At 37.8% G+C, this 25132-nt stretch overlaps 1 protein-coding gene across 7 annotated transcripts in view; it reads left to right on the top strand.

Annotated features, from left to right (window-relative positions):
* LPGAT1 (lysophosphatidylglycerol acyltransferase 1) overlaps positions 1–21825 on the top strand; it is a 65827-nt gene extending 44002 nt beyond the window's left edge. For 5 of the 7 annotated variants that reach the window (XM_033438071.2, XM_004275277.4, XM_049708992.1 and 2 more), the window contains 3 exons: positions 1290–1416; positions 14529–14635; positions 17029–21825. In XM_033438071.2, coding sequence (XP_033293962.1) covers positions 1290–1416; positions 14529–14635; positions 17029–17180 — 386 coding nt within the window. In that variant the 3' untranslated portion in view covers positions 17181–21825. The remainder of the gene's footprint in view (positions 1–1289; positions 1417–14528; positions 14636–17028) is intronic. The other 2 variants (XR_007476942.1, XM_049708984.1) reach the window with 2 other exon arrangements.
* The last annotated feature ends 3307 nt before the right edge of the window (positions 21826–25132 follow it).

Raw genomic sequence — 25132 nt, 5'->3', positions numbered from 1 at the left:
CTTGTTAAAATGTGTCTCTTTACATACATTCTGTTCCTTTAGCAATATGTTATTTAAAAATTAAATTTTTTAAGCTTATGTCTTATATGATTATTTCTTCCCCTTCAGAATGTTGTCTAAAATTTTAAAAGAATTTAAGGCCAGTTTTTAATTATTTGATATTTTAAGTAAAATATTATTGATTCCTACTGTACATTTGGCCTTATATTTAAAAATAAGTTTTATTTTTTTAGGGATCCTTTAAATACTTCAAACAAAGGATAGACCATTACACTTTAAAGTCTAGCTATCAGCGTTCTCTTTGAGAATTCCCGTCTCAATTCTTTGTTTTTAACATCTTTATTGGGGTATAATTGCTTTACAACCGTGTGTTAGTTTCTGCTTTATAATCGTGTGTTAGTTTCTACTTTATAACAAGGTGAATCAGTTATACATATACATATGTTCCCATATCTCTTCCCTGTTGCGTCTCCCTCCCTCCCACCCTCCCTATCCCACCCCTCCAGGCGGTCACAAAGCACCGAGCTGATTTCCCTGTGCTATGCGGCTGCTTCCCACTAGCTATCTACCTTACGTTTGGTAGTGTATATATGTCCATGCTTCTTGCTCAACTTTGTACTCCGTGCTGGGAATAAAAACAGCACGCAGAGGACCAAAGTAAACAGAACTTCCCCAGCCCCTCTCACAACGGTAGTTACCTGTTGTACCTACCAAAGGGTAGACAGATTTATTGCTTTATTTTTATATAACTCTTGCTAAAATGGAAGGAGTTTTTTGTTTGTTTTGAACAAGAGCAGCAACTGATGATCATGTGCATCAATAAAATGCTTAATTTTATTGCCTTATTTCAATATTTATTAATGCCTCCCAAGTATCACAAAACTTGGTGTTTGTATTATATTGTGTTATATTTAGTGAGTGGAGTTTTTTGTTTTAAGGTCTGCTTTTCGCTTTTGTGATGTGATACTTTAGCTACTGACTTTTTTTGTAGGCCAGTTTTTATGAGAGATAAAATGTAAATTAGACCTTGATACTGCATAATTGTATTGAATGCTTAAATGATGCATGTCCAATAAACTATAGCACTCTGTTGTTTAATTTGTTTGAGATTCAGCCATTTTATAATGTAATAGGAAATGCTTAATTTCATCCTAAGTGCATCATATAGAACAGTAACGCCAAAGTTCATTCTCTTAAAGCAAAGGATATATCAGTATGCTTTATAATTCTATACTATGTTATTTGCTGCAAATAATATAAAAATTGATCCAATTTTATATTGTTCTCAGACAGCCGATCGAAAGGCCTCCAGTGGATAATAGATACAACCATAGCTTATCCCAAAGCTGAACCCATAGATATTCAAACCTGGATCCTTGGATACAGGAAACCAGTAGTCACACATGTACATTACAGGTAAGAATTACACATTAGTACTCAGCGTAAAGCCAACATAAAGTACTATCTCAGGACATTGTGAATGTTTTAATATTAAATTATAATTGATAGTGAACACAGTTGGCTCAAAATCATTCTTATGCCGAATTTTTAATATGAAAATATCATTTGAAGTAGTTATTTTCACTGAGTGATAAAAGTCTCTAAAAATGGCATTCTAGAGGCACTATGATTATTTGATCGCCTGACACTCTTGAGTGAAAGTAATTAACTTAAAGGGCAAATATCAAGGATAAATATGTACTCAACTGGGGTAAGTAGATTTGTATTAATAGAAATGGAATTTGTTTTTAAATCATTAAGTCATGTAAGATTTTCTAAATGAATTGATAATTTAGCAATGACTTACACTTTCAAATTTTTAATATTTTAATATGCCTATGTCTTTTGCATGAACAACAGCAAAACCATTTATTGAATATTCTGCAACAGCTCCTTGAGATTTTTTTAATATAGACCTTTCTTTTTTTAAAGTGTTTGAGGTAAATGTGTATAGGTATTCATATCAAAAAATGATGCTGATAGGACCTGGATAGAATTGATCGCTTTATAAGCCATTTATCTCCTCGTCAAAGATCTCAACACATGGCAACTAAGTTACTAAGGGAGTAGTTGGTCCCAAGGAAGATCACAATTGCCACAAAAGCCTGCCTTTAATGAGGAAAACTACTCAAATTACATATACATTGGAAGTAAATAGGTAACATATTTTCATAGGTGTAAACCATTAGAGTTTTCAAATATAAAAACAAAGTTAGGGCTTCCCTGGTGGCGCAGTGGTTGAGAGTCCGCCTGCCGATGCAGGGTACACGGGTTCGTATCCCGGTCCGGGAAGATCCCACATGCCGCTGAGCAGCTGGGCCTGTGAGCCATGGCCGCTGAGCCTGCGCGTCCAGAGCCTGTGCTCCACAACAGGAGAGGCCACAACAGTGAGAGGCCCGCGTACCGCAAAAAAAAAAAAAAAAAGTTAACCATCACAATAGTCTACATAGAAAACCCAAGAAACTGAGTTCACCTTCTATTTATAGAGTTTAGCAATCTTGATATAAAATCATCACAGAAAAAAATCAATATTATCCCTTTTTACTGACATACATAGAAAATGTAATTTTTTTAAAGATACTTATCTGAGAAGCAAGAAGACTATAAAGTATCTACCAATAAAACTTAAGAAAAAATGTAGAAGACTTTTATGAAGGAAAATATAAAACTGCATCGAAGAACATAAAAGACCTGAATAAGTGGAAAGAGATACTGTGTTCATAGAGGGGAAGGCTGAAAATTATAGAGATGTCAGTTCTCCCAAATTAATCTATAAATTTAACATAATTGCAAATACATTATATCCAGGAGGATTATGATCAGAATCCAGGAGGGTTTTTCTGGAAACTTGACAAATGGTTCTAAAATTCATTTGAGAGAGTAAAGATAAATGAATAGCTAAGATAGTGTTGAAGATGAACAAGACAGAGGAATTCTTCCTACCAGATGTCAAGGCTTAGTGTAATTAAAGCAGTGTGGTATAAGGGCAGGGTCAGATCAATGGAAAGATTAGAAAAGCCACATTTACTTGGGAACATGTGTATGATTGATGATTTTCTATTTCTTATAGTTGATAGTTACAAAGGTGATAATTTGAAGCCCATCCCATAAAGTAGTGTTACTTCTTAGATACTGCATTTAAATTCTGAAAAACACAATCAGCGAGACATCATATACCATATTTCACCCATTAAGATACATATTTTTTCACATGTTAACATCTCTGAAACTGAGAGGCATCTTAAAAACCAGTATAATAAAGGCTTAGTTATAATTTAATTGTATATTTGGCATGCAGCACTTAAAAGTCCAAAAAGTAATTGCTACCTCTCCCCTGTCCCCCCCCATCCCCCCAAAAAAGGCAGCACAGTGACTGCTGAATGGTTGGTATTTGACTGTTGACAGTGAATGCCTCTGGGGAGGGACTCTTACTTCTCTTTGTACTATTTTAGGCCTTTTTTTTTTTTTTTTTTTAACAGTGTGAATATATTAATTGAAAAAAGAAATTGCCCACAATTTAGAATTTTGGTTTAATAATCATTTGAGTAATTGCAACAAAAGCATTTTTGTCGGGTAGTTATAAGAATTTAATAAGTTCACATTTAAAATGCATACTATTTAAAAGATACCAAATAGATTTTACCCCTTTAAATCAAGGTATTGAAATGCTCAAATTATATAATCTAGATTTTCATATTCTAGTGTTTCATCCATAATTTTTGTGAGGCTTAAATTTCTATAATAATTTTTTAGTATAAAATCTAGAATAAAGTAGAATATAATTAATATAGTAAAAATCAGTTATTCAACATAATGAGGTTTCACGTCACCTTTTCCCAGTAACTGTGAGTAACACTAAAGTGGTTCACACCTAAGTGGTATACACAGGTACTAATGATGCAGGTTTAGAGGTTTACCACCCTCAGCCCTGGCCCCCAAATTACTTACCTGGGAGTGAGGTCATTAGAGTGCCTCTTGAACTAAAAGTGGCTTTTTTCCCCAGGAGAAGGAAACATTGTCCTGTCTTCAGTTTTTCTTATGGGCCTTTTGTCTATCAGCACTTATAATTATTGCTCATTTCACCTCTACTTCTGATTCTCTTCTTCCTGTCTGCTTTTCTTGTCATCTCTTGTTTTCTATTGCTTTGCCTCTGGGCCCTAGCTTTTCCCTGGAAAAGGCTGGATGTTTAGTCATAAGTCACTATTCAAAGCTTCCAGTTGGAAAATGGAAAGTTACACATTAAATTTAATCTTCAAGTTTTTAGTTCTGCTTGACTGATTTTATTTATGTTCACCACCCCCAAGTTCTTTTCTCTTTTCTGCCCCAGCAGTTGTTTTCCCTTTTCTTTAAGAAAACAAAGCATTTTAGTTGGGCACCATTCAGGATGCTGATGGTATTAAATAAGTGGTCTTAATTGAGGTTTGACTGTATTATGGATTGAATTCTGTGTTTCTGTAATGAAGTTGAAGATTTGAAAGAGGCGAATCATCATTTCAAATAAGATAAAATCTCTATCCTCTAGTTAGAAGATATGCTTAATTTCTTCTCAAATGTTTATAAGAAGTTATAGATATACATGAAAGAAATCTTTAATGTTAACAGAGAACCAAGACATAACCTAAAATCTGATTTGCTAAGTCATTTTTCAGTATATGAATCTGGACATAATAAGCTTTGGAAATGAAGTGCTCTATCCCACCTTGTTGGCCCTCTGGGGGCTCACCACGTCTTTTTTCACTTTCAGATTTCTCTAGAGTCAAGGACAATGCCTGCCATTGGTATTCAAAAAATGCTTTTCGTTTTCTAATTAAGTTTTGTTGGAAATATTATGTACCCCAAATTTTCAAAAAAATTCTTAGAGTTTAAATTTTAAGTGAATAGTGGTTAAGCATAACTCTCACTGATCATTATTTATATTTTAGTTACTTAAAGTCATTGGATTGGATCTGAGAAGTAGAAAGGGCTAGCTAGGTCTTTTTGTCTAACCTTCCATTTGATACAGGAATACACACACAAACACACAGAGATTACTTAAGTATAGACCTTCTCTAGGAGCCTGTTTTTAGTCCTCTTTTTTTTTTCCTGTGGAGGTTGAGTCCATAATAGGAGACTATGTAGCAGTGGATCCTCTGTAGGTGTACCTCTAGCTCTCAGTCTTTCTGCCAAGTTCCAAATCCTCACTTAACTTCCTTGCCTCCACCTGGATACCCTGTTGCTTCTTCAAACCTAATATGTCTAGAACTGAACTCATTTTCCTTCACACCAACTTGTTTCTCCTGGCTTTCCAGTTGGGGTTTATGGTGACATCATTCTGCCCTCACCCAGAATAAAAATTTTGGAGTTCTTTGACTCTTACACTTTAAAATTTTATCCTCTCTCTCAAATCCAGCCACCATTTCCTATGAAAGTTACCTCTGCAATGTTTGTTTCTATTCCCTCTTCTTATTTCAATGCCATAGCCTAGCTCAGATTTCATTACTTCTTACCTGGAGTATATTTGCCTATTAAATATTCCCTTTATTGACAACCCTCAGAATGGGAGAAAATATTTGCAAACGAAGCAACTGACAAAGGATTAATCTCTTAAATATACAAGCAGCTCATGCAGCTCAATATCAAAAAAACAAACAGCCCAATCCAAAAATGGGTGGAAGGCCTAAATAGACATTTCTCCAAAGAAGACATACAGATTGCCAACAAACACATGAAAGGATGCTCAACATCGCTAATCATTAGAGAAATGCAAATCAAAACCACAATGAGGTATCACCTCACACTGGTCAGAATGGCCATCATCAAAAAATCTACAAACAATAAATGCTGGAGAGGATGTGGAGAAAAGGGAACCCTCTTGCACTGTTGGTGGGAATGTAAATTGATACAGCCACTATGGGGAACAGTATGGAGGTTCCTTAAAAAACTAAAAATAGAACTACCATATGACCCAGCAATCCCACTACTGGGCATATACTCTGAGAAAACCATCTGTCATACAGAATGAAGTAAGTCAGAAAGAAGAAAACAAATACCGTATGCTAACACATATATATGGAATCTAAAAAAAAACAACAACAAATGGTTCTGATGAACCCTAGGGGCAGGATAGAAATAAAGACGCAGACGTAGAGAGTGAACTTGAGGGCATGGGGAGGGGGAAGGGTAAGCTGGGATGAAGTGAGAGAGTAGCACTGACATATATACACTACCAGATGTAAAATAGATAGCTAGTGGGAAGCAGCACATAGCACAGGGAGATCAGCTCAGTGCTTTGTGACCACCTAGAGGGGTGGGATAGGGAGGGTGGGAGGGAGGAGTATGGGGATATATGTACACATGTATCTGACTCACTTTGTTATACAGCAGAAACTAACACACCATTGTAAAGCAATTATACTCCAATAAAGATGTTAAAAAATATATTCCCTTTATTGATATTGATACTTCACCCTGTGTTATTTATTTCACTGCTATTCTCCTCTTCCTAAAGCATGGTACCTTTTTTTTGGTTTCTTTTCTTGTTTCTTTATTCCTTTGTTTCTGTCTTTTTTCTTTTCTTTTTTTTTTGTTATAGACATTGGTGGGACACTTGGCAAAATTTGAATGAAATCTGTAGATTGTAGATTAGGTAATAGTATCAGTGTTGATTTCCTGATTTTGATCATTGCAGCATGGTTATATAAGAGACTGTTCTTGTATTTAGAAAATGCTCATGGGAGTGTTCAGGGGGCACACCATCTGTAACTTACTCTCAAAAATTGAGGAAAGATCATATATATACATATATATATATACATATATCAGAAAATATATACATCAGAAAATATATATATGGAGAAAAAGAATGATAAAGTAAATATGGGAAATAATGATATTTGGGGAATCTGGGTGAAGCATATATATGAATTCTTTGCACTATTTTTGTAACTTTTCTTTGAGTCTGAAATTATTTCAAAATAAAAATTATTTTAAAAGTCATTAGGGAGATATGGAAAAATCTCTGTACCTTCCCCTCAATTTTGCTGTGAACCTTAAACTACTCTAAAAAAAAAAGCCTCAAGATAAATTTTTAAATGTCATTAGACTCATGGAAAACATAATAGTGATTCTCTTAAGCAAATATACCAATCTTATATTTTGCTTACTGGATAGTTCAGTTCATTCAGCAAGCATCTGTGTCTCAAAGGACGTAATACGATAAAAGATATAATAAATAAATTTGAGGTGTAAACAATGCCATCTCATTGTTTATGCCCTCAAGTGGCATGTTAGTTTGCTATGGCTTTGACTCTTTCAAGGAGCAGGACTCAAGGGGAAGGTGTAACAGGCTCAATTGTCCCTGACTGTGAAGGGAAGCAGTAGTCTAGGTGCTGAGTATTTGCCATCTCCCTTTCTACACAAACCTTAAAAAGTCACTCAAAATTCTCTCCTATATGACCCTAGGTTTGCTACCTTAGAGCCTTGGTTTATTCCTCTATTAAAGTGGAAAAAAGTTTATATCTGAGTTGCTGAAATTGTTTTTCACATAGCTGAGTGGGTTTTTTTTTAAACCTTTCTAGTGGATGCAGGAGGAAGCTACAAATACTACGTTTTAGAATGTTGAGGATGAGGCTTGAGCAGCTTACCTAAGGACGATGGCTCAAAGCAAAACTTCTGGGAATTGAGTGCTGGGAGAGCTTCTGATACGTTAAATTTGACAGGATCTGTTCTTGTCCATAAATCTATTTTTGGTGACAAGTAGTTTCCGCATTTCTGAGTTATTCTTGTCATACCAGCCCTGCTGGTGTCAGTTAACTGTACCTGTGGTATTGTGGCTGTCTCCAGATGGTACCTCATCATGTTTTATGCTGGCGGATTACTTTGCATTTAATTCAGTTCAGCAAACTTGAGTCCCACAAAGGAGCAGGCACTGATGTGCACATGGGTATGCAAAGATGAGTATAGCACAGTCTGATAGAGGAAACAGACACATAAGAAAATAAATAGAACATAAACTAATAAGCATAGTTATGAAGGACAGAGTTGGCACTGAGGAGGAATTATTAACTGTAGGAGAGGAGGAGGAGGAAGCCAAAGGAGCAGACAACAAAGGTAGAAGAAAGCCAAGTCCTTATCTTCCTTAATAGGAAGTCAATGAATACACTTTAAATTGGACAGTCTAGCATGTTTATAAGCAATGTGGAAGTGAACAGCAAAAGAAAGTTGAAAGGGGTTGTATCTGGGGAACAGGGATCTGACGAGGGAAAAAATCGGTCTATTATTTTTCATTGTGAACCTTGTACTGCTCTGATTCTTGAAAGCTATATGCATATTGTTACTCTGTTAAAAATTTGTTTTAAGTTTTTTAATCCTACTGACTCTTTTAGGACAGCTCAAGTGATGCCTTTTCCATGTAGGCTATATCATAAGTAGACATGCACACCCCTTCATTTAAACTTACAGAGAAATTGTTTAAACTCCTTATATAACATTTACCACATTCTGATTTTAGACTTTTTGCTTGTCTGATCCCTCTGCTAGGTTATTAGGTTTTAGAAAGCACAGTTTATCTTCTTCAGTGCTTATTAGCTCCTAATATGTAGTTGGCATAATTGAATTGAGGATTTAGCCATGGTGTTTGTTAGCTCACGTTTGGGAGTCTTTGTGGCATGAAAATTCTAGTGAGAATGTATAGGTGCCAGCTAAGCATTATTTTATATCTTTTTTTGAAAGTATAATTTATCTAGTGCTCTTAAATTTAATACTGTGGATTTTGGTGGAATACTCTGTGTTTAAGAGCACATTCTGGATTACTGATAATAATTTTTATTTCTTGAAAATTAAGAGCTAAGTTTTCATTGGATAGCTATTGGTATTGGAAAGATTTGTTTCTGTTATTTATTTATATCCCACAAGAACTCCTTTTATTTGATTCCAAGAGGACTGGTATTCAGTGCATTTGACACTCTGCCATATTAGAAGATTAGTTGTTTTAATATTTTAATCCCATGGTGACCAAAGAATCGGAGTAATAGAGGTAGATTGCTCTTGAGGGAGCATTTGGTCTGCCCTCCTGGCTGCCTCCTAAGGCAAGAGAATGTCCCAGCTGCTCTAGGCGAATGGAAGGGTAGGTTTTCGGTTAAAACACAGCCCCACTCCCACATTCACCCCATTTAAAGCAATAGGTACTTCGCCAACCTCACCACATTCTTTCAAGAGTTTAATTGGTAAACCCAAACTTCCTCTATTAATTCAGCCTTATATTCAATGTCACTTTTCTCCTTATAAAGCTGCTTTAAGTACTATTTCAGGAAATCAGGAAATTCTTTTTCTTTCTTTCTTCCTTCCTTCCTTCCTTTCTTTCATTTATTATTGGCTGGGTTGGGTCTTTGTTGCTGTGCGCGGGCTTTCTCTAGTTGTGGCGAGCGGGGGCTACTCTTCATCATTGTGGTGCACGGGCTTCTCATTGCTGTGGCTTCTCTAGTTGTGGAGCACAGGCTCTAGGTGCGTGGGCTTCAGTAGTTGTGGCACGCAGGCTCAGTAGTTGTGGCTCACGGGCTTAGCTGCTCCGCAGCATGTGGATCTTCCCAGACCGGGCCTCGAACCCTTGTCCCCTGCATTGGCAGGCAGATTCTTAACCACTGCGCCACTAGGGAAGCCCAAGGATATTCTTTATCTCTATGGTTCTTTCTTAGTTATCCTTAGGTTGATTAGACCTGCTTTTATATTTATAGAAATAGTATATTTTTAGAGGCTAAAAAGTAATACAGGGCTTCCCTGGTGGTGCAGTGGTTGAGAGTTCGCCTGCCGATTCAGGGGACACAGGTTCGTGCCCCGGTCCGGGAAGATACCACATGCCGCGGAGCGGCTGGGCCCGTGAGCCATGGCCGCTGAGCCTGCACGTCCGGAGCCTGTGCTCCGTAACGGGAGAGACCACAACAGTGAGAGGCCCGCGTACCTCAAAAAAAAGAAAAAAAAAATAATACAAATAATTTCCCAAACCATTGGACTGTACCTAGTGTGGTAGAGGGGAATAGTTTAAAGAGCACTACTTATATTACAAAACTGTGTTAAGACAGTATTAAATTATCTAAAAGTAAAAAGTCAGTAATTTGTAATACCGTTCATTTAAAAAATAAAATTTGATTTTTAAGTTTAAATTGTTAATTTTTAATTTTAAAACATTCCCTAAATCAACTATACTACAATTTAAAAAAAAAAAAACAAAACACTTCCACGGAAGAAACAAACAAAACATTCTACTAGTATCAGGATGATGTTAACTGACTTTCCTAAAAATCCAGATATTAAGGACATTTAATTTGGCAAAAAGAAAAATAAACAAATGATTAAATTTCCTGAATAGTTATATTTCCTGCATAGCTCTGGGCATCTCCCTGTGTCCGCTGGCTTTATTCTGCTGGAGTCTGCCTCATACATACATAGTTCAGGGGTTACCCAGAGATCTGAGTGGGGATTATACTCAGAAGTCGTGGCTCCCACTCAGTGCTTACTTCTTTCTGGGATTCCTCACTTTACAACTTCTATGGTCACCCTAATCTCTGTCCTCGGATTCTGCAACCAGGAAGACTTACATAGAGGAACTATTCTCAGGTTAAAAGCTATAAAAACTGGAAAACCAGTGCCATTCCTGTCTGCCAAGTGTTGACTCTGCTCCAATATCTGCCTGCCTTTAGTCACTCTCCAGTGCCTTCCACTAATTACTTTTTGCATTTTGTCCAGAATTTATAACTGTTACCTATGAATTACTCTACAATTACAAGAAGCAGAACTCCTCTCATTTTTTTTTTTTTTTTCGGTATGTGGGCCTCTCACTGCTGTGGCCTCTCCCGTTGCGGAGCACAGGCTCCGGATGCGCAGGCTCAGCGGCCATGGCTCACGGGCCCAGCCGCTCTGCGGCATGTGGGATCTTCCCGGACTGGGGCACGAACCCGTGTCCTCTGCATCAGCAGGCGGACTCTCAACCACTGCGCCACCAGGGAAGCCCCTCTCTCATTTTATTTTAATGGATGTTAAAGATCACAGGGAGAGGTGACTTTTAAGAGGTGAAAGAATAGATTTTGCTCTTAAGTATGTCCCCCGTTAACGTCTCTGGCCTTTTAAAGTAGTACTGCATTGTGCCAAAATGACTATAAACATAGGCACCAAAGTCACATGGCAGTACTTACTCACATGTTTATCTATGATTCAGAATATTTTTATTAAGGTTAATATTAAAATGAAAACATAACATATCTATTTTCTTAAAGAGAGCTCATAGATGGATTCCCAAGAATGTGTCCCCAAATTGGCATATCCCAGTTGTGAAACACTGCTAGGCATCTTCTATACCTAAATCAGAGCCTTCTGATTTTATTATTCTCCAGCTTAAAAATCTTTCTGTGAGAGGCATTCTTATAAATTGCTAGTATAAAGTGGTATAATCTTTATGAAGACAATGTAGCAACATCTTTCAGAATTACTAATACATTTAGCCTTTGACTTAGCAGTTTCGCTTCCGGAATTTTATCCTATAGATATACACATATGAATGGACATTTGCACAGTGTTATTCATTGTAACATTGTTTATAATAACAAAAGATGAGAAACTGCCCATCAATAGTGAGTAATTTAATGTTTACCATGTATTAAGAGATTGCAATGAAATTAGAAAATATTTTTAACAGAATGATAATGAGAATATGATCTATAAAAATGTATGGGATACACCTTAATCTGTGTTTAGAGGAAAATTTATAGCCTTAAGAGCTTCCATTAGAAAAGAAGAAAATTGAAAATCAGCGATCTAAATATCTATCTCAAGAAGTTAGAAAAAGAAAAGTAAATGCAATCCAAAGATAGTAGAAGACAGGGGATAATAAAGGAGAATTTACTGAAATAGAAAACATACAATAGAAGGAATAATGTCATCAAAAATAATTGGTTTTTTGAAAACACTGTAAACTTGATCAGCTCCTGGCAAGGCTGATCAAGGAAAAAAAAAAGGTCCATGTTACTGATATCAGGAATGAAAAAGGGGACATCATCTCAGATCCTATAGTCATTAAAAAGAAAAATTAAAAGACATTAAGTGCAGTTAATTCAGAGCATCAAAAAGAGGGAATACTTCCTAGCTTGTTTTATGAGACCAGCATAACTTGGATACCAAAACCTGAACCAGGGATATTATAAGAAAGGAAAATTTATAGGCAAATCTCTTACATGATTATAGATATAAGACTAACCAGCAAAATATTTAAAATGCATCATATTGTATACTGAGAGCATACATTCCAGGAATGAAAGTTTGGTTTAACATTCAAAATCAGTCCCTTTAATTAATCACATTAACAGAATAAAGGGAGAAATTATATAAGCATTTCGGTAGATGGAAAAAATTGATAAAATGCAAATCTTATGGTAAAAAAGAAAACGCTTGGGCTTCCCTGGTGGCGCAGTGGTTGAGAGTCCGCCTGCCGATGCAGGGGATGCAGGTTCGTGCCCCGGCCCAGGAAGATCCCCCATGCCGTGGAGCGGCTGGGCCCGTGAGCCACGGCCGCTGAGCCTGCGCGTCCGGAGCCTGTGCTCCGCAACGGGAGAGGCCACAACAGCGAGAGGCCCACGTACCGCAAAAAAAAAAAAGGAACACTCAGAGAGCTCTTAGAAACTAAAAGTATGATTAAAAAAAAAAAACTCAGTAAAAAGTTTGAAATTAAATAAGAAATCTCAGAAAGGAGGACAATAAAACAGAGATGGAAGAAAATGAATTCCAACCCTGAATCCTGTATCTAGTCACATTATCAACCCAGGTATGAGGACAGAAAAAAAGACATCTGCACAAATGTAAGATTTCAAGTACCTTTTCTCAAGAAACTGCTGGAGGATGTACTCCATCAAAATGTGGAAGAAATACAGAAAAGGAAGTCATGAGATGTAGGAAACATTAAATCCACTTCAGGAGTACAGAGAATTACCAGGATGATGATGAAGGGGCTTTGCAGGATGAACACTACAGGCAGCAAATCCAGAATCTGGGTGAAGTTTCCTCAGGAGGGTGAAATTGAAAGGATTTCTGATGTAGGTGAATACCCTGGGAGGAGATCTAGACCACAGGTCGACCTGGCCCACTGCCTGGTTTTTAAATAAAATTTTATTTGAACACAGCTACGCTAATTTATTTATACCTTGTTTATGGCTGCCTTCACACTGCAAAGCAGAGTAGAGTAGTTGCAACAGAGATCTTAATAGCCTGCAAAGTCTAAATATTTTCTATCTGGCCCTTCAAAGGATAGATCTAGAGAATTGATTTTAGACAATTGGTCCAGAGTTTGTGGTTGAATTGGTTATGTATACATAGAAAACAATGCAATTGCTCAATCTAAGGAGAACAAAAATTGGGGAGGAAAGGAACAGTAGCCATGATTTTACTACATGGCTTACCTTTGAATATATTTACATGATTATAATAGTTTAAACATCAAATATTGTGGTAATTAAAATGACCATACAAGTGTATTGGGAAGATGGGAAGGATGTACATGTGTGGTGGGAACAGGAAGAGGAAGGAGCTTAGTCCTCATCTTCGATAGTCAGTAGATAAGCCCTAAAACTGAAGAAGAAATATGGCGATAAATACCAAGAGGTAAAAATCGATTCCTCTGTGGTGGGAGAAACAAAGGGCAGAGGAGGTGGGTTGCATTTTTTCATACAAAAAAACCTTTTGCAGATTTTTAAAACTGTACCTTTATACCTTTGATGAAGAAAAAAAATAAAGAACACCTCCCCTTCAAAATTGGAAAACAAAAAAGAAAAGAAACACCTTTTCAAGGTCAATTCTAGTATTGTACTTACTCATGCTGCCACTGTTCTGTTCTCACTCGCAATGGATATATATCACTGATCATCCCAGGCCATTTCCTGTTGAGTAAGGACACAGACACAGATTCTTCAGAATCATTTTCCAGCAACCACGCCCAGTCAGAAAGAGTTGGCCCTGCTCATGAAACCAGTATCTCTGATATAATTAACAAAGAGACACCAATTTAGGTAGATTCTGTCTGGTTCATAGGCATTCCCACCAAAGGAACATTGCCAAGATGCATTATTTGGCCTAGCGTCTGAGTACTCTAAATGTGTTCTAAAGAAACTGCATTTTAAAACTTCACCTGGGGCTTCCCTGGTGGGGCAGTGGTTGAGAGTCTGCCTGCCAATGCAGGGGACACGGGTTCGTGCCCCGGTCCAGGAGGATCCCACGTGCCGCGGAGCGGCTGGGCCCGTGAGCCATGGCCGCTGAGCCTGCGTGTCCGGAGCCTGTGCTCCACAGCGGGAGAGGCCACAACAGTGAGAGGCCTGTGTACCGCAAAAAAACAAAAGAAAAACCAACTTCACCTGTTCCAAAAACCATTCCTACTTAAACCTACAAACACGGGGAGACAGGTATTTCTCAATAATTATTTGTAGATATAGGATAATCTAAAGCTAAGTTGTGGTTCTGAATGATTCTGACTTCTGAATTAAAGTAGTTTTTGCTTTTTTTCTGACTCTTGATAGGATCTTTCCAATTAAAGATATACCCCTGGAGACTGATAACCTTGCTGACTGGCTCTATCAGCGTTTTATTGAAAAAGAGGACCTCTTATCACATTTTTATGAAACAGGTACACAGAGTCCTATTTTACATGTTCCTGATGTTACTGATAGTTTCAAAGATGTACGTTAGGGGAGATAACCATTTTTCGATTCTTCGGATACCCTAAAGGAATCACAGTATTTCTGTATTTAAGAATTTCAGCTTAGAATTTTTATAAAGACAGATTTATGTGAAATTTATTCAGGCTCTTCATCAGCCAGTGTGGAAAGATCAAATGGTGAGTATCCCTTATATAAATGGATCTAGTTCAAGAGAGTACACAGTCTGGAAGACGGCCAGCATACATTTGCGACTATATGGTCTGTTTTATGAAATAGCAAATATCATTCATGTGTTGGCATTGTACTTGATTGTTTGACTGATACCGTCACCATACAGTTGTTTCAGATCACTTTTGACTGCATTTTCAGGGACTTCGCTGGTGGTCCAGGAGTTAAGACTCCATACTTCTACTGCAGGGGGCGTGAGTTCAATCCCTGGTTGGGGAACTAAGATCCCGCATGTTGTGCGGCCAAATAAATAAATAACTGCATTTTCACATGCTTTATTCTTTTCTTTACATGGAGGGATAAAGTTTACATGTTAAGTTTTCATGGATATAACCTTATTACATTTTTCTCCTAGGGAGACATTTACCCTAAGATCCCTTTTCTATACTCAATATTCTCTACGTTCTGTGACAACTACAACGAGCGAAAAAGACCTAGGAGGCAGGGAGGGGAGAGGGAGGAAATAAAGGAAGTTAGGAAAGAAGGAAATAACATTGGTAGAACACCAGGCATACCAAAGTGCTTTCACAGTTAGCTGTGCCATGGGTCTATTTTCTAGACCCTGCAATAGGGATAAAAAGATGAAGAGAAAGTTGTCCCGGGCCTGAGGATAGCCATGGGGTTTTAGATTAGTAGAGGTCCAATTTTCTTCCCACCTAGACTTTTTTGGTACAGAATTAAAGTAGATATTGAATCAGACTACAGAAGGTCTAATACTAATAAGCAAAGGCTGATGCTGTTAATTACCTTTAAGGCTTTTTTCTTTATGTTTAGGGTTGTTTCACTTTGTCCTCAATAGGATTCCTTCCTCAACTTTCCAACCCTGGGGCTTTGGAGTAGTGCATATTAATATGACAGGAGTAGGACATTGTGTATGCCATTAGAATTCCTAGTAAGACTAGTTGAACAAGATGCCTCTCTCTGCTATGTGCATTCCTTGGTCTTACTCTAGAAATTTCTTTCAAGATGAGGTAGGATGGATATCTAAGAAGGCATCAAGTGATTAAAAGGCCAGCAAGATCTGTCTTCTTTTTCAGTCTCAATCTCTTCATGATATTTGGCCTAAATAATAGCAACAATAATAGTAACTCTTTTTAAGAAAGCTATTTGTATAACAGACCTTGAAACTTAAAAGCCTTCTCTGTAAATTGTTTGTGAGAAGCAAATCCTCTCTTGAATCAGCTTATCCTAGGGGATTATCAGCAAGGACAAAGACTATTTGAAATGCTGAAGAGTGTTTTCAGGATGACCTTAGGTAATATTGCTCCGAAGTGGTCTAGCCTTTCTTTCCAGAAGAGAATTTACAGACATCTGTTTACTTTGTGTTTCTCTTTTTATTATTAAGACATATTCCATAAACCATATTGCCTTTTGAAAATAATATCAGTAATTTACAATCCCTTTTGTGGCAAAAACATTTAATTTGTAAATAGAAGAATTAGTATAAATTATGCTATTCTGGAAATATTTTCTTTTTTATTGGCCTCGCCACATGGCTTACAGGATCTTAGTTCCCTGACCAGGGATTGAACCCAGGCCCTTGGCACAGAGGGCACAGAGTCCTAACCACTGGACCGCTAGGGAATTCCCTGGAAATTATTTAATTGAGTCACACATCCTGTGTCCTGGCCAGTGTGGAAATCTATAGGGATGCAGTGGAAAACAATGCAGCCATAGTGCCTTCTGTCATGCAGCTTATATTCCAGCAGGAGACAGAGAGTAAACCAGTCTGTAGAAAAAAGAAAAGGTAGATTGCAATCAATACAGATTGTGGAAAGTGCCAAGAAGGAAATAAACACGGAGATAAGAGTGACTGACGGGGGAAGGGGAGACTAGATGGGTGGTATTTTTCTGATATTGGAAGAATGCAAGGAGCCTGCCATTCACTGAGGTGGAGGAGGAGCGTACCAGCCAGAGAATAAAGGCGAAGACTCAGGGAGGCAGGAAAAGGCTTAGCGGTTTGAAAATCGTATTTCAAATGATATCGCTCTTTAAGAGCAACAAGAAGTCACAGAAGATGCTTTAAAAAAAAACAAGAGCAAAAAACTCTAGTTAAACTAATGTTCAACTTTTATTCTAGGACACCTACCACCAGAGTAAAACAAATTAATATTTCTATCTTGTCTTTTAGGGGCTTTTCCACCTCCCAAGGGCCATGAGGAAGCTGTTTCCAGGGAAATGACGCTCAGCAATACGTGGCTATTTCTTATACAGTCTTTTGCATTTTTGTCAGGCTATATGTGGTACAGCATCTTTCAGTATTTTTACCATTGCCTGTTTTAGGAATTGACTTGGACTTGTCAAGGTCACCACAGGAGCTTGGACTTTCATAAGCGTGCATTGTTTTACATGTACAAATCAGAATATAAAAAAAAAAAGGAAAAGGAAATTCAATGGATGGATTAATATTTATCCCCCTTTGGGATATTTTAAAACTCTACTAAAATGAGGATCAATAATATAATGACCTGCAAATATGTTTTAAGGACTTTTCATGTTTTAAAAAGATACACTCCACCACACATTTAAGCAAACATCACTTTTGGAGAAGAGGAAATCATAAAATCATCCTAGAAGACTCTCTGAGACAAATTCTGTTGCCACCAGATATACCTGTTAATCTAGTTCAAGCTCAGAAAGTTGTACGCATCCGTTCCTTTTAGCTAGTAGTCTCTGTTAGGCAGTGCTGTAGAGCGCCCTCATCTCCACCAACTCTTGCTGTGTTACTGGTAACCTCGAGGGGAGCTGGTTGGCACCTTCTGAAGAACTCTTTCCCTGTTGTTCGCAGCGACACTCCGGTCCTCCACAGCTACATGAAGTTCGGTGTCAAGCATACTCTGGGGGGCAAAGCAGTGTCCACTGGACATATTCTGGTACTAGAATGTGTTCTTCAGAAAGACCAGCTCAGTCCAATGCTGTGTTTACATGCACTAGTGCTTCCCCTTGTATAAGGGGTGGGTCATTTGATTTATCTTCTTGTATAGAAGACATATCATAGGTTGATGATTGTCTTTTACAAAATGCACTTTTATCAGATGCATATATAGCAAAGGATTAGTACTATAACCTAAAAACAAACATAAGCATAATCAGTGAGTGGGATTTTTGAGAGGCTGCCTGTCTGCACGTGGATCTGTGCTCTGGCGCTCTCCAGCGCTGCCTGCATTGGGCACCAACCACACCGAGGCTTCCGTCCCACTCAGAGCCTTTTTTTTTTTTTCCCTCCATTTTGCATATTAGCATTAAATGCATATGGGGATGGTTGAAACAAATTAAGGTAAGACATTTGAATGATCAATTTAAGGTGAAATAGACTAGTTTATTAGAAAAATAAGAGATAAGCCAGGCGCTGGCTTCCAGTGGTGACAAGTTCTCACATGGCACCCCCGGAACCTGTGTTCCCTTAGCACATCAAGGAGCTGCCCATGTCAGAGTGGTGTAACCAGGAGAGAGACCAGCAAAAGGGCTTCTCAGTCTCTTCCAATTGCCTTTGGAAAGGATAAAGTCAAGTTTTTATTTCTAGAAAACTTCTTTTTCTTAAATTTGTCACTATGTTCATGTGATTGACCTCATAGTAGAACCAAACACTTCTCAAAAAGTGCTGGCATGCCATCAGCCCATCACCTGCACTCCCAGTGTTGAGAGAGAGGCTATTTTTTGGCTTGGGACTATAAAACTATTTAGATCCTAGTGAGTCAGTGGTAGTTATCTGTGATGTGAGCATTGTAGGTTCCCCTATCGCCACTAATCGTACAAATGACAATTTTGAGAAGTAGCCAGAAAATAAAAGTAAAGGCTAGTGTTATCTTTTTTTCAATAAACCAAAAAAAACTGGAAAGATGTGAATTTTCTCCCAGTTATGTGGGAAAGGCAAAGCAACACCAAATCAAAGCCCACAGCATCTTCATCTTTAGGGTTAATTCAATGCCTATGTGAAATAGAATGATGCGTTACCTGAAATACCTCATTGAATATTAGACTACTACTGGTGAAATGCAGAAGATAGTGTTAATGTGTTTAGTTTGGTAATGGTTGTTATAAGATGCAGTTTTTTTGAAATCTAAGCATTTCCTTATGTGTTTTACAGTGACAGTGAATAGGTGAAGCCAATCTCAATATAGAGGTATGGATAATGATAGGAAGACGGATAGAAGCTTAAAGATGCTTTTGTTCGAGGCCCAGCAAACACCGCTTGACAAGATGAATTGAAATTGTTCATTTGAGAGATTAGTCAGCCATCTGGAGGATAAGTTGCTCACTGTCGAGTATGGCACGCACAGTCCTAGCCAATAGACCTTTTCCTCGTTGCTAAGCAAGCCGCAGATAGCGTGGCCAGTTCTCCCATCCAAGAAAATAAAAAAAGAGAGAGGAATGCATACATGCATATATAAATGTGGTTTAGGGCCACTTTTGCCATCACTGTGCTCCAAAGGAACGTGGTATTGTTTAATATACTGTATATGTTAAACAGACTATTATGTAAGATGCTTTACTTTTCCAGTGCAGTCATTTCAACAGTCTGTAGAGTGACAAATACCAGTAGATGTGTGAGTTAACTTTTGAAAATAGATCTGTGAGTTGTAAATAGATGTGTATTTGATCTGCCCTATCCCTCTTTGATCCTTCATCAACATGTTCTCTCTCTTCTGTTGGCAAAATGTTTGAGAGCATTGATAGTGCTTTCCGTTATCAGTAACTGGAGTTCTCCTGCTTGTACTAGAGAATGTAAAGAGAGAATCCATGTTTTTATATGGCAATCAGGGAAGCAGCAATATGCCACTGTACAGAACTGAATTAAAAGTCCTAATTTGTATTTTCTTTGCAAAGTGAGATCAAAGGATGTTTAGAAAATATACATTTTGTCAAGGGGAAAGAAAATAAAACTGTGCCAATTTTATGCCTTGTAGAATCTCAGCACTTCTTGGTCTCAGCTGATCTGCCTAGATTCACACAGCAGAGAGGGTTGAGAACTCCCTGCTGGACCCTGGTCTCAACGAGTCGCAGTGAGGGGAGCATCTGCTTGGCCACAGGCAGGCGCAGTGACTACAGAAGTGACCACCCCAGCAGTTCATGCTTAACTTCAGAAACTCTCATTGGTGTTGAAATATACAGATATTGTGGAGAAACCTATATGCCAGTAGAAGGTAAAGGAAAATTACAGAATGGAAAATGATGTTTTGGGTGGGCAAACGAGTTGAGAATCTAAATAGTAGATTTTTTTTAAAGCTAGCTCTGAGTTCAGATCTGTCATGTTATTAAGTAGTTGTTAATATTACAACCAACCCTTAATTTTCCACAGTAAAAGAACTAGAGATTACTGGATAGTTAATCCAGTAATAAGTCATAGTAAGCCAAAAATCTAATTGTATTTAGGTGTTTGAGTTTTTATTATCATCAAACTTTTTTTCTTCTAGGGATGCATATTAATTTAAAAAAATGATTTGAGTTTATTAGTTTCTATTGCCTACATATTTATGACTGTTAATGAGTAGTGAAAAGATTTGGAAAGACAGCTTCAGGAAGAGGAAACACAAAAGCCTAAATAATCCATGGGCTAGAAAAGGAATCCATGAATAATCAAGAGTTGGCGGTATTGTAATTTTTCTCGAGCCTTTTTGTGAAAATGAAACGTTAAATCACCAAATGTAAACCTCAGAACATCCCTGTAGCGTTAATAGTGTTTGGATTAGTGTTAAGAATGCCTCTCATTCTTTGCTCACGTTACTCACTTCTGGTGGATTTGTCTTAGTAACGTTTCTTGACAATCACTTCCCTACAGACTGTTCTGAACTATTGGGACCTGGTTATAATCGTAGAAAGTTAATCATGGATAGCCTTATTGGATTCTTTTTATATTTAAGAAAATTTTATTTGCATTGCTGAATAGGAAGAGTCAGCTATTTCCTTCATTACATAGGACCTCCTTCCAGAGTTACCATTATGAGTATGTCAGCTCTGGTCCACAAAGGATGGATAAAAATGGTTCTTCTTATTTTTTTGCAATGTAGTGCTGTGAATTTTACATCTGTTAACATGAAAGGCAAAGGCAAAGCCACCCTGGGCAGCAAGTATACTGGTTCACTTTATAGAGACTAATACCTTTGGGACCAAAACCACCTAAATTGGACATTTCTCAGTCACAGAGGGGCCAGATGTTCTCTGGAACAGTCGCTGGTTGGTGCTTTATTGTAATCATTTTGCATTGGTACCCAACAATTAGGAACTGGACCCTGGGGATAAGCTGAGGGTGCTGAACTGTTGGGGAAGGCTGACTGTAGCTATATGGAAAATAAAATAAGGGTTTTTCTGCAAATTTCCATTTGAGGATTTTTACATTTAATATTTTTTTAAAACAGTTAAAAGAGCAAAAAAAAGTTTTAAGTGTAATCTACTTGCGAGGTATGCACACATATTTTGAATGGCTTTATTTTTATTGTGTAAAACTGTTGAACACATGACTGTGATGCACAAATTCTTTACATGTAAGGAGTCTATGCATTTTACAGTAACTCATTTCATGATTGGGTAATGAAACAGTTGTACATTGAATTGCCATTGTTGTATTAAGTGCTTTCATTTTCTTTACAGTTATTACAAAGTTGTATTTATTTTATACAGGTGGATTTTCATTTTCCTGATGCCATAATGTTTACTTTAGCTTGTTGACCTGTCTTTCTTTGTGTATCTGCATGTTGTAATATATGATAAGAATGAATGTAAAGGCTGTGGCAACTGTAATTAAATTTTGCAAAGGGCTGGTCACATGTGGATCTGGTTTATGAACGCATTTGGGATTATTTTCGTAACCAGATCACCTTTTCAGAAATTTAGATGTGAACACCAAAAGAAGCATTTTCTCAACAAAAATTAATAGCTGGTTCTATTTTTTTTAACCTAGAAAAAATAAAGTTGATTTTTTTCAAGTAAAGTGCTTTTAATTCTTAGTAGTGGGGATGGGTGGTTGTATTTTACTGGAGATATTTAAGCATTAACATCTGTGGACGTGTATCATGGCAGTTGGATGCTGAGGGCAAACTGAAAACCCAAATGAAAAAACATTGTACTTCCTCCTTTGGTTTTAAACTATTCCCCCCACTCCTTCCCACTTTCCCCATCCAGTGGTCTACTGGTAAATGTTGAATAGACTGCTCTAGAAAAAAAATTCTGTATTCAAATGTGCATACGTTTGTTAAAATTTTGCTGATAGCAAGGACATATAAACACAGTTAACAAATAATAAAATATACTTTATTGTAAATCCCATATAGCCAGTTGATTCTCCCAGGATACTTTAATTGATTTTTGCTGAACTCTTGTAGCCAATCTATGATCGCAATTCAACCATGATTTAAAAAATGGAATTACATCGTAATCCACTTATTTCTCAAATTTATTGTCATTCAATCTGATACATGATCTGTTAAACTATTTCTTACCCTTGTACAAATTATACTCATTAAAGTGAACCACTTTTAGCTTCAGCACTCATTGTAAGCTTATATAATTTAATTTTAATAACAACTGTTTAGCAACTGCTGGCAAAACTCTAAAATTTAACAATCAGCTGTAGGCAGCCAGTAGGGGCTGTCCAGCACACCACTGCCCTGTGCTGTTTTTTTGTTTTTGTTTTTTTTGGCAGTACATAGGCCTCTGTGGCCTCTTCCGTTGCGGAGCACAGGCCCCGGATGCGCAGGCTCAGCGGCCATGGCTCACGGGCCCAGCTGCTCCGCGGCATATGGGAGCTTCCCGGACCGGGGCACGAACCCGTGTCCCCTGCATCGGCAGGCGGACTCTCAACCACTGCGCCACCAGGGAAAACCCCTGTGCTTTTTTTTTTTAATGTAACTGTTAGTGTTGAGTAAACTCACTGCTCTCAGGAAATTCCTATCACTGACCCTTTAAAGGGTGGGAAAGCATTAATATCTGTCCTACAGAGCATGCTTTTGATTTGAAGAATTTGACAACAGCAAATCTTTCCTGAAGTGCATGGGAAGCTTGCACATTTCTAAATTTGGTTCTTTGCTTTCATTTCTCAAAACGAAGTAAACTGATAACAGGCATCTCTAAGATTTTGTTTTGAACACTGAAAACATTTATTGTTTAGGTATTTTTTTGGTGGACAGTATGTTTGATCCCACTGAAAATTTTAAATGCATTTAAATATCTTACACAATCGACCAAATAAGTTAAATAGTTACAGTTCAGCCTACCTCTTCTTTTTCCATCTGGATTTAGGCTGCTGTTTTGGTGAGGCTGTAATTTTTTCCCTAGTGTGGTTTCTGTGGAAGACAACAGACTGAGGGCAAAGGCCTGAAAGCAAATTTGAAGCACTCTGAGATCTGTTGCTGACCAGCCCTATTCTGCATGAGTTGGGAAAAAAAGAAAAGCCATTGCTTTTAACCTCAACTTAATGGGAAAATGTTTGTTTTTAGAAAATGTTTCTTCCTGCTGAAAAAATGTATTTTTAAAAGGAAAAAATTTCCTCTTTTGGCTATAAGAAAAAGTCAGCCCTGTGAGCAGGTGTGACCATATCATAACAGGCTGATACAATATAAATCAATAAATTTTTACCTTTCAGGACTTGGATAACCTTGTTCTTAACTCTTAGAGGCTTGAGAAACGTTAAACTAAGTATCAGTTACCCAGATCACATATAAACACACGCACAAATGTATTGTGAGAGGAGGGTTGGCTAACCACTGGAAATGAGACAGGCTCCTTTCCTAGTCAGAAAAATACTCTTAATTAGGTGAGTAAACCTATTTTCCAAAGGAAGAAATTGGAACTTTTTTTTTCTCTTTCTAGAAATCATGAACATATCACAAAGCTCCTTCCTGAGTTTTCCCTTGGAAAGTTTCTGTTGCCTCTCCTTGGAATACTTTCTGCCTTTAGGTGTGAGATTCACTCTAGAGATGGTGGTAAAGTTCTCACTGCTGAAGAGGGAACACTGGGCCGTCCTTGCAATTACAGTAGCTGTCTTAGTGGTGTCATTGAGAAATCACGTGGCTAAGATACCTCCCCTAAAATATCAATTGCTGCATCTTCATTCCTTTGTTTCGTTTTTGGTGCAAAACTCCCTGAAAAGGTCTTCAGTTTTTATTCGTTAACTAACACCTAACACTCTATCAGGATCAGCTGATGGACAGCTAAGGGAAAAGAAAATAGATACCTAGAAGTGGGGGGAGTTGGGAGGGGATTAGAAGAGCTTGGAGTACTAGGAAGAGGAACCCAGGAGTGTTAAAAAAGAAAATGCCAAAGTCTGCTGTCTACAAACAGGTACACACACCCCTGATACGTGAGGACCCCAGGGAGTATTCAAACATGATGGTCTTAAGGAGGTCGACTTCCATGTGAACTGTCCTCAGACTGCCATTCCTGAGGGCTCACCTCTAGAGGATCCCAGCTGCCATCTTACATACTCCTGCCCTCTTAGCAGAAGAAATATGCCTCTGAGCCATTAGGCATCTCCAGGACGCCAGACAAAGGGACAATTCAATATTGGTGACAAGGAGCCTCTTTTAATCAAGGAATCTAGAGGCCACAATAGGGCTTTTTCTCTTTCCCTGATATGTACACTTTTTAATAGGGACAAAGGATGGCATTGGAAATGAGGCATCTGGGCCCGTATTGGGTCTGTTGAACTCTGATATGTTTAGTGTGCAGCAGTGAGAAGAATGGCAGTTCGGGGCTCCCTCAAAGCACAAAAGTAGCAGCAACCAAGACTTCTTTTGGCTTAGAGCCAGGACTGGCACAATGTCACTTTGGCTAAAGTGAGTCACAGGGCAATGTGGGAGGGTCTACAAAAGGGTGTGAACCCCGGGAGGCATGGCTCATTGGGAGCCATCTTTGAAGACCAGTTATCACAGTAAAAAAAAATTCCTCAGCTATTTGAATAATTAAAGGACGTTACATAGGTCTAGAAGAGCTCTCTCACTTCCACAAGTTTGCCCATAATTTCAAAAGCTGGAAATTTTTTGAGTTTCCAAATACTTGAACAGGATTAGATCTGTTGATCCATCACTCATTCATATAAGTCACATTAATCAGAGGGACACCCGTCTAAAACAATGGAGGTTTTGTTTGGGAGTAACCTTTTTATTATCTTTGGCACTGATTGATGTGTAACGCATTAGCCCTTAGAATTTCAGAGCTACTGGAACTTTAGAAATCACCTTGTTTTGAGATGGTAGATTTCATTCTGGTGCAATTTTGGTCCATTTGCCGGTAGCCTCAAA

The sequence above is a fragment of the Orcinus orca genome, chromosome 1, assembly GCF_937001465.1.
Source record: "Orcinus orca chromosome 1, mOrcOrc1.1, whole genome shotgun sequence".
NCBI classification, from domain to species: domain Eukaryota; kingdom Metazoa; phylum Chordata; class Mammalia; order Artiodactyla; family Delphinidae; genus Orcinus; species Orcinus orca.
The sequence above is the reverse complement of the archived record's forward strand: the minus strand, read 5'-3'. Positions and strand labels throughout refer to the sequence as shown.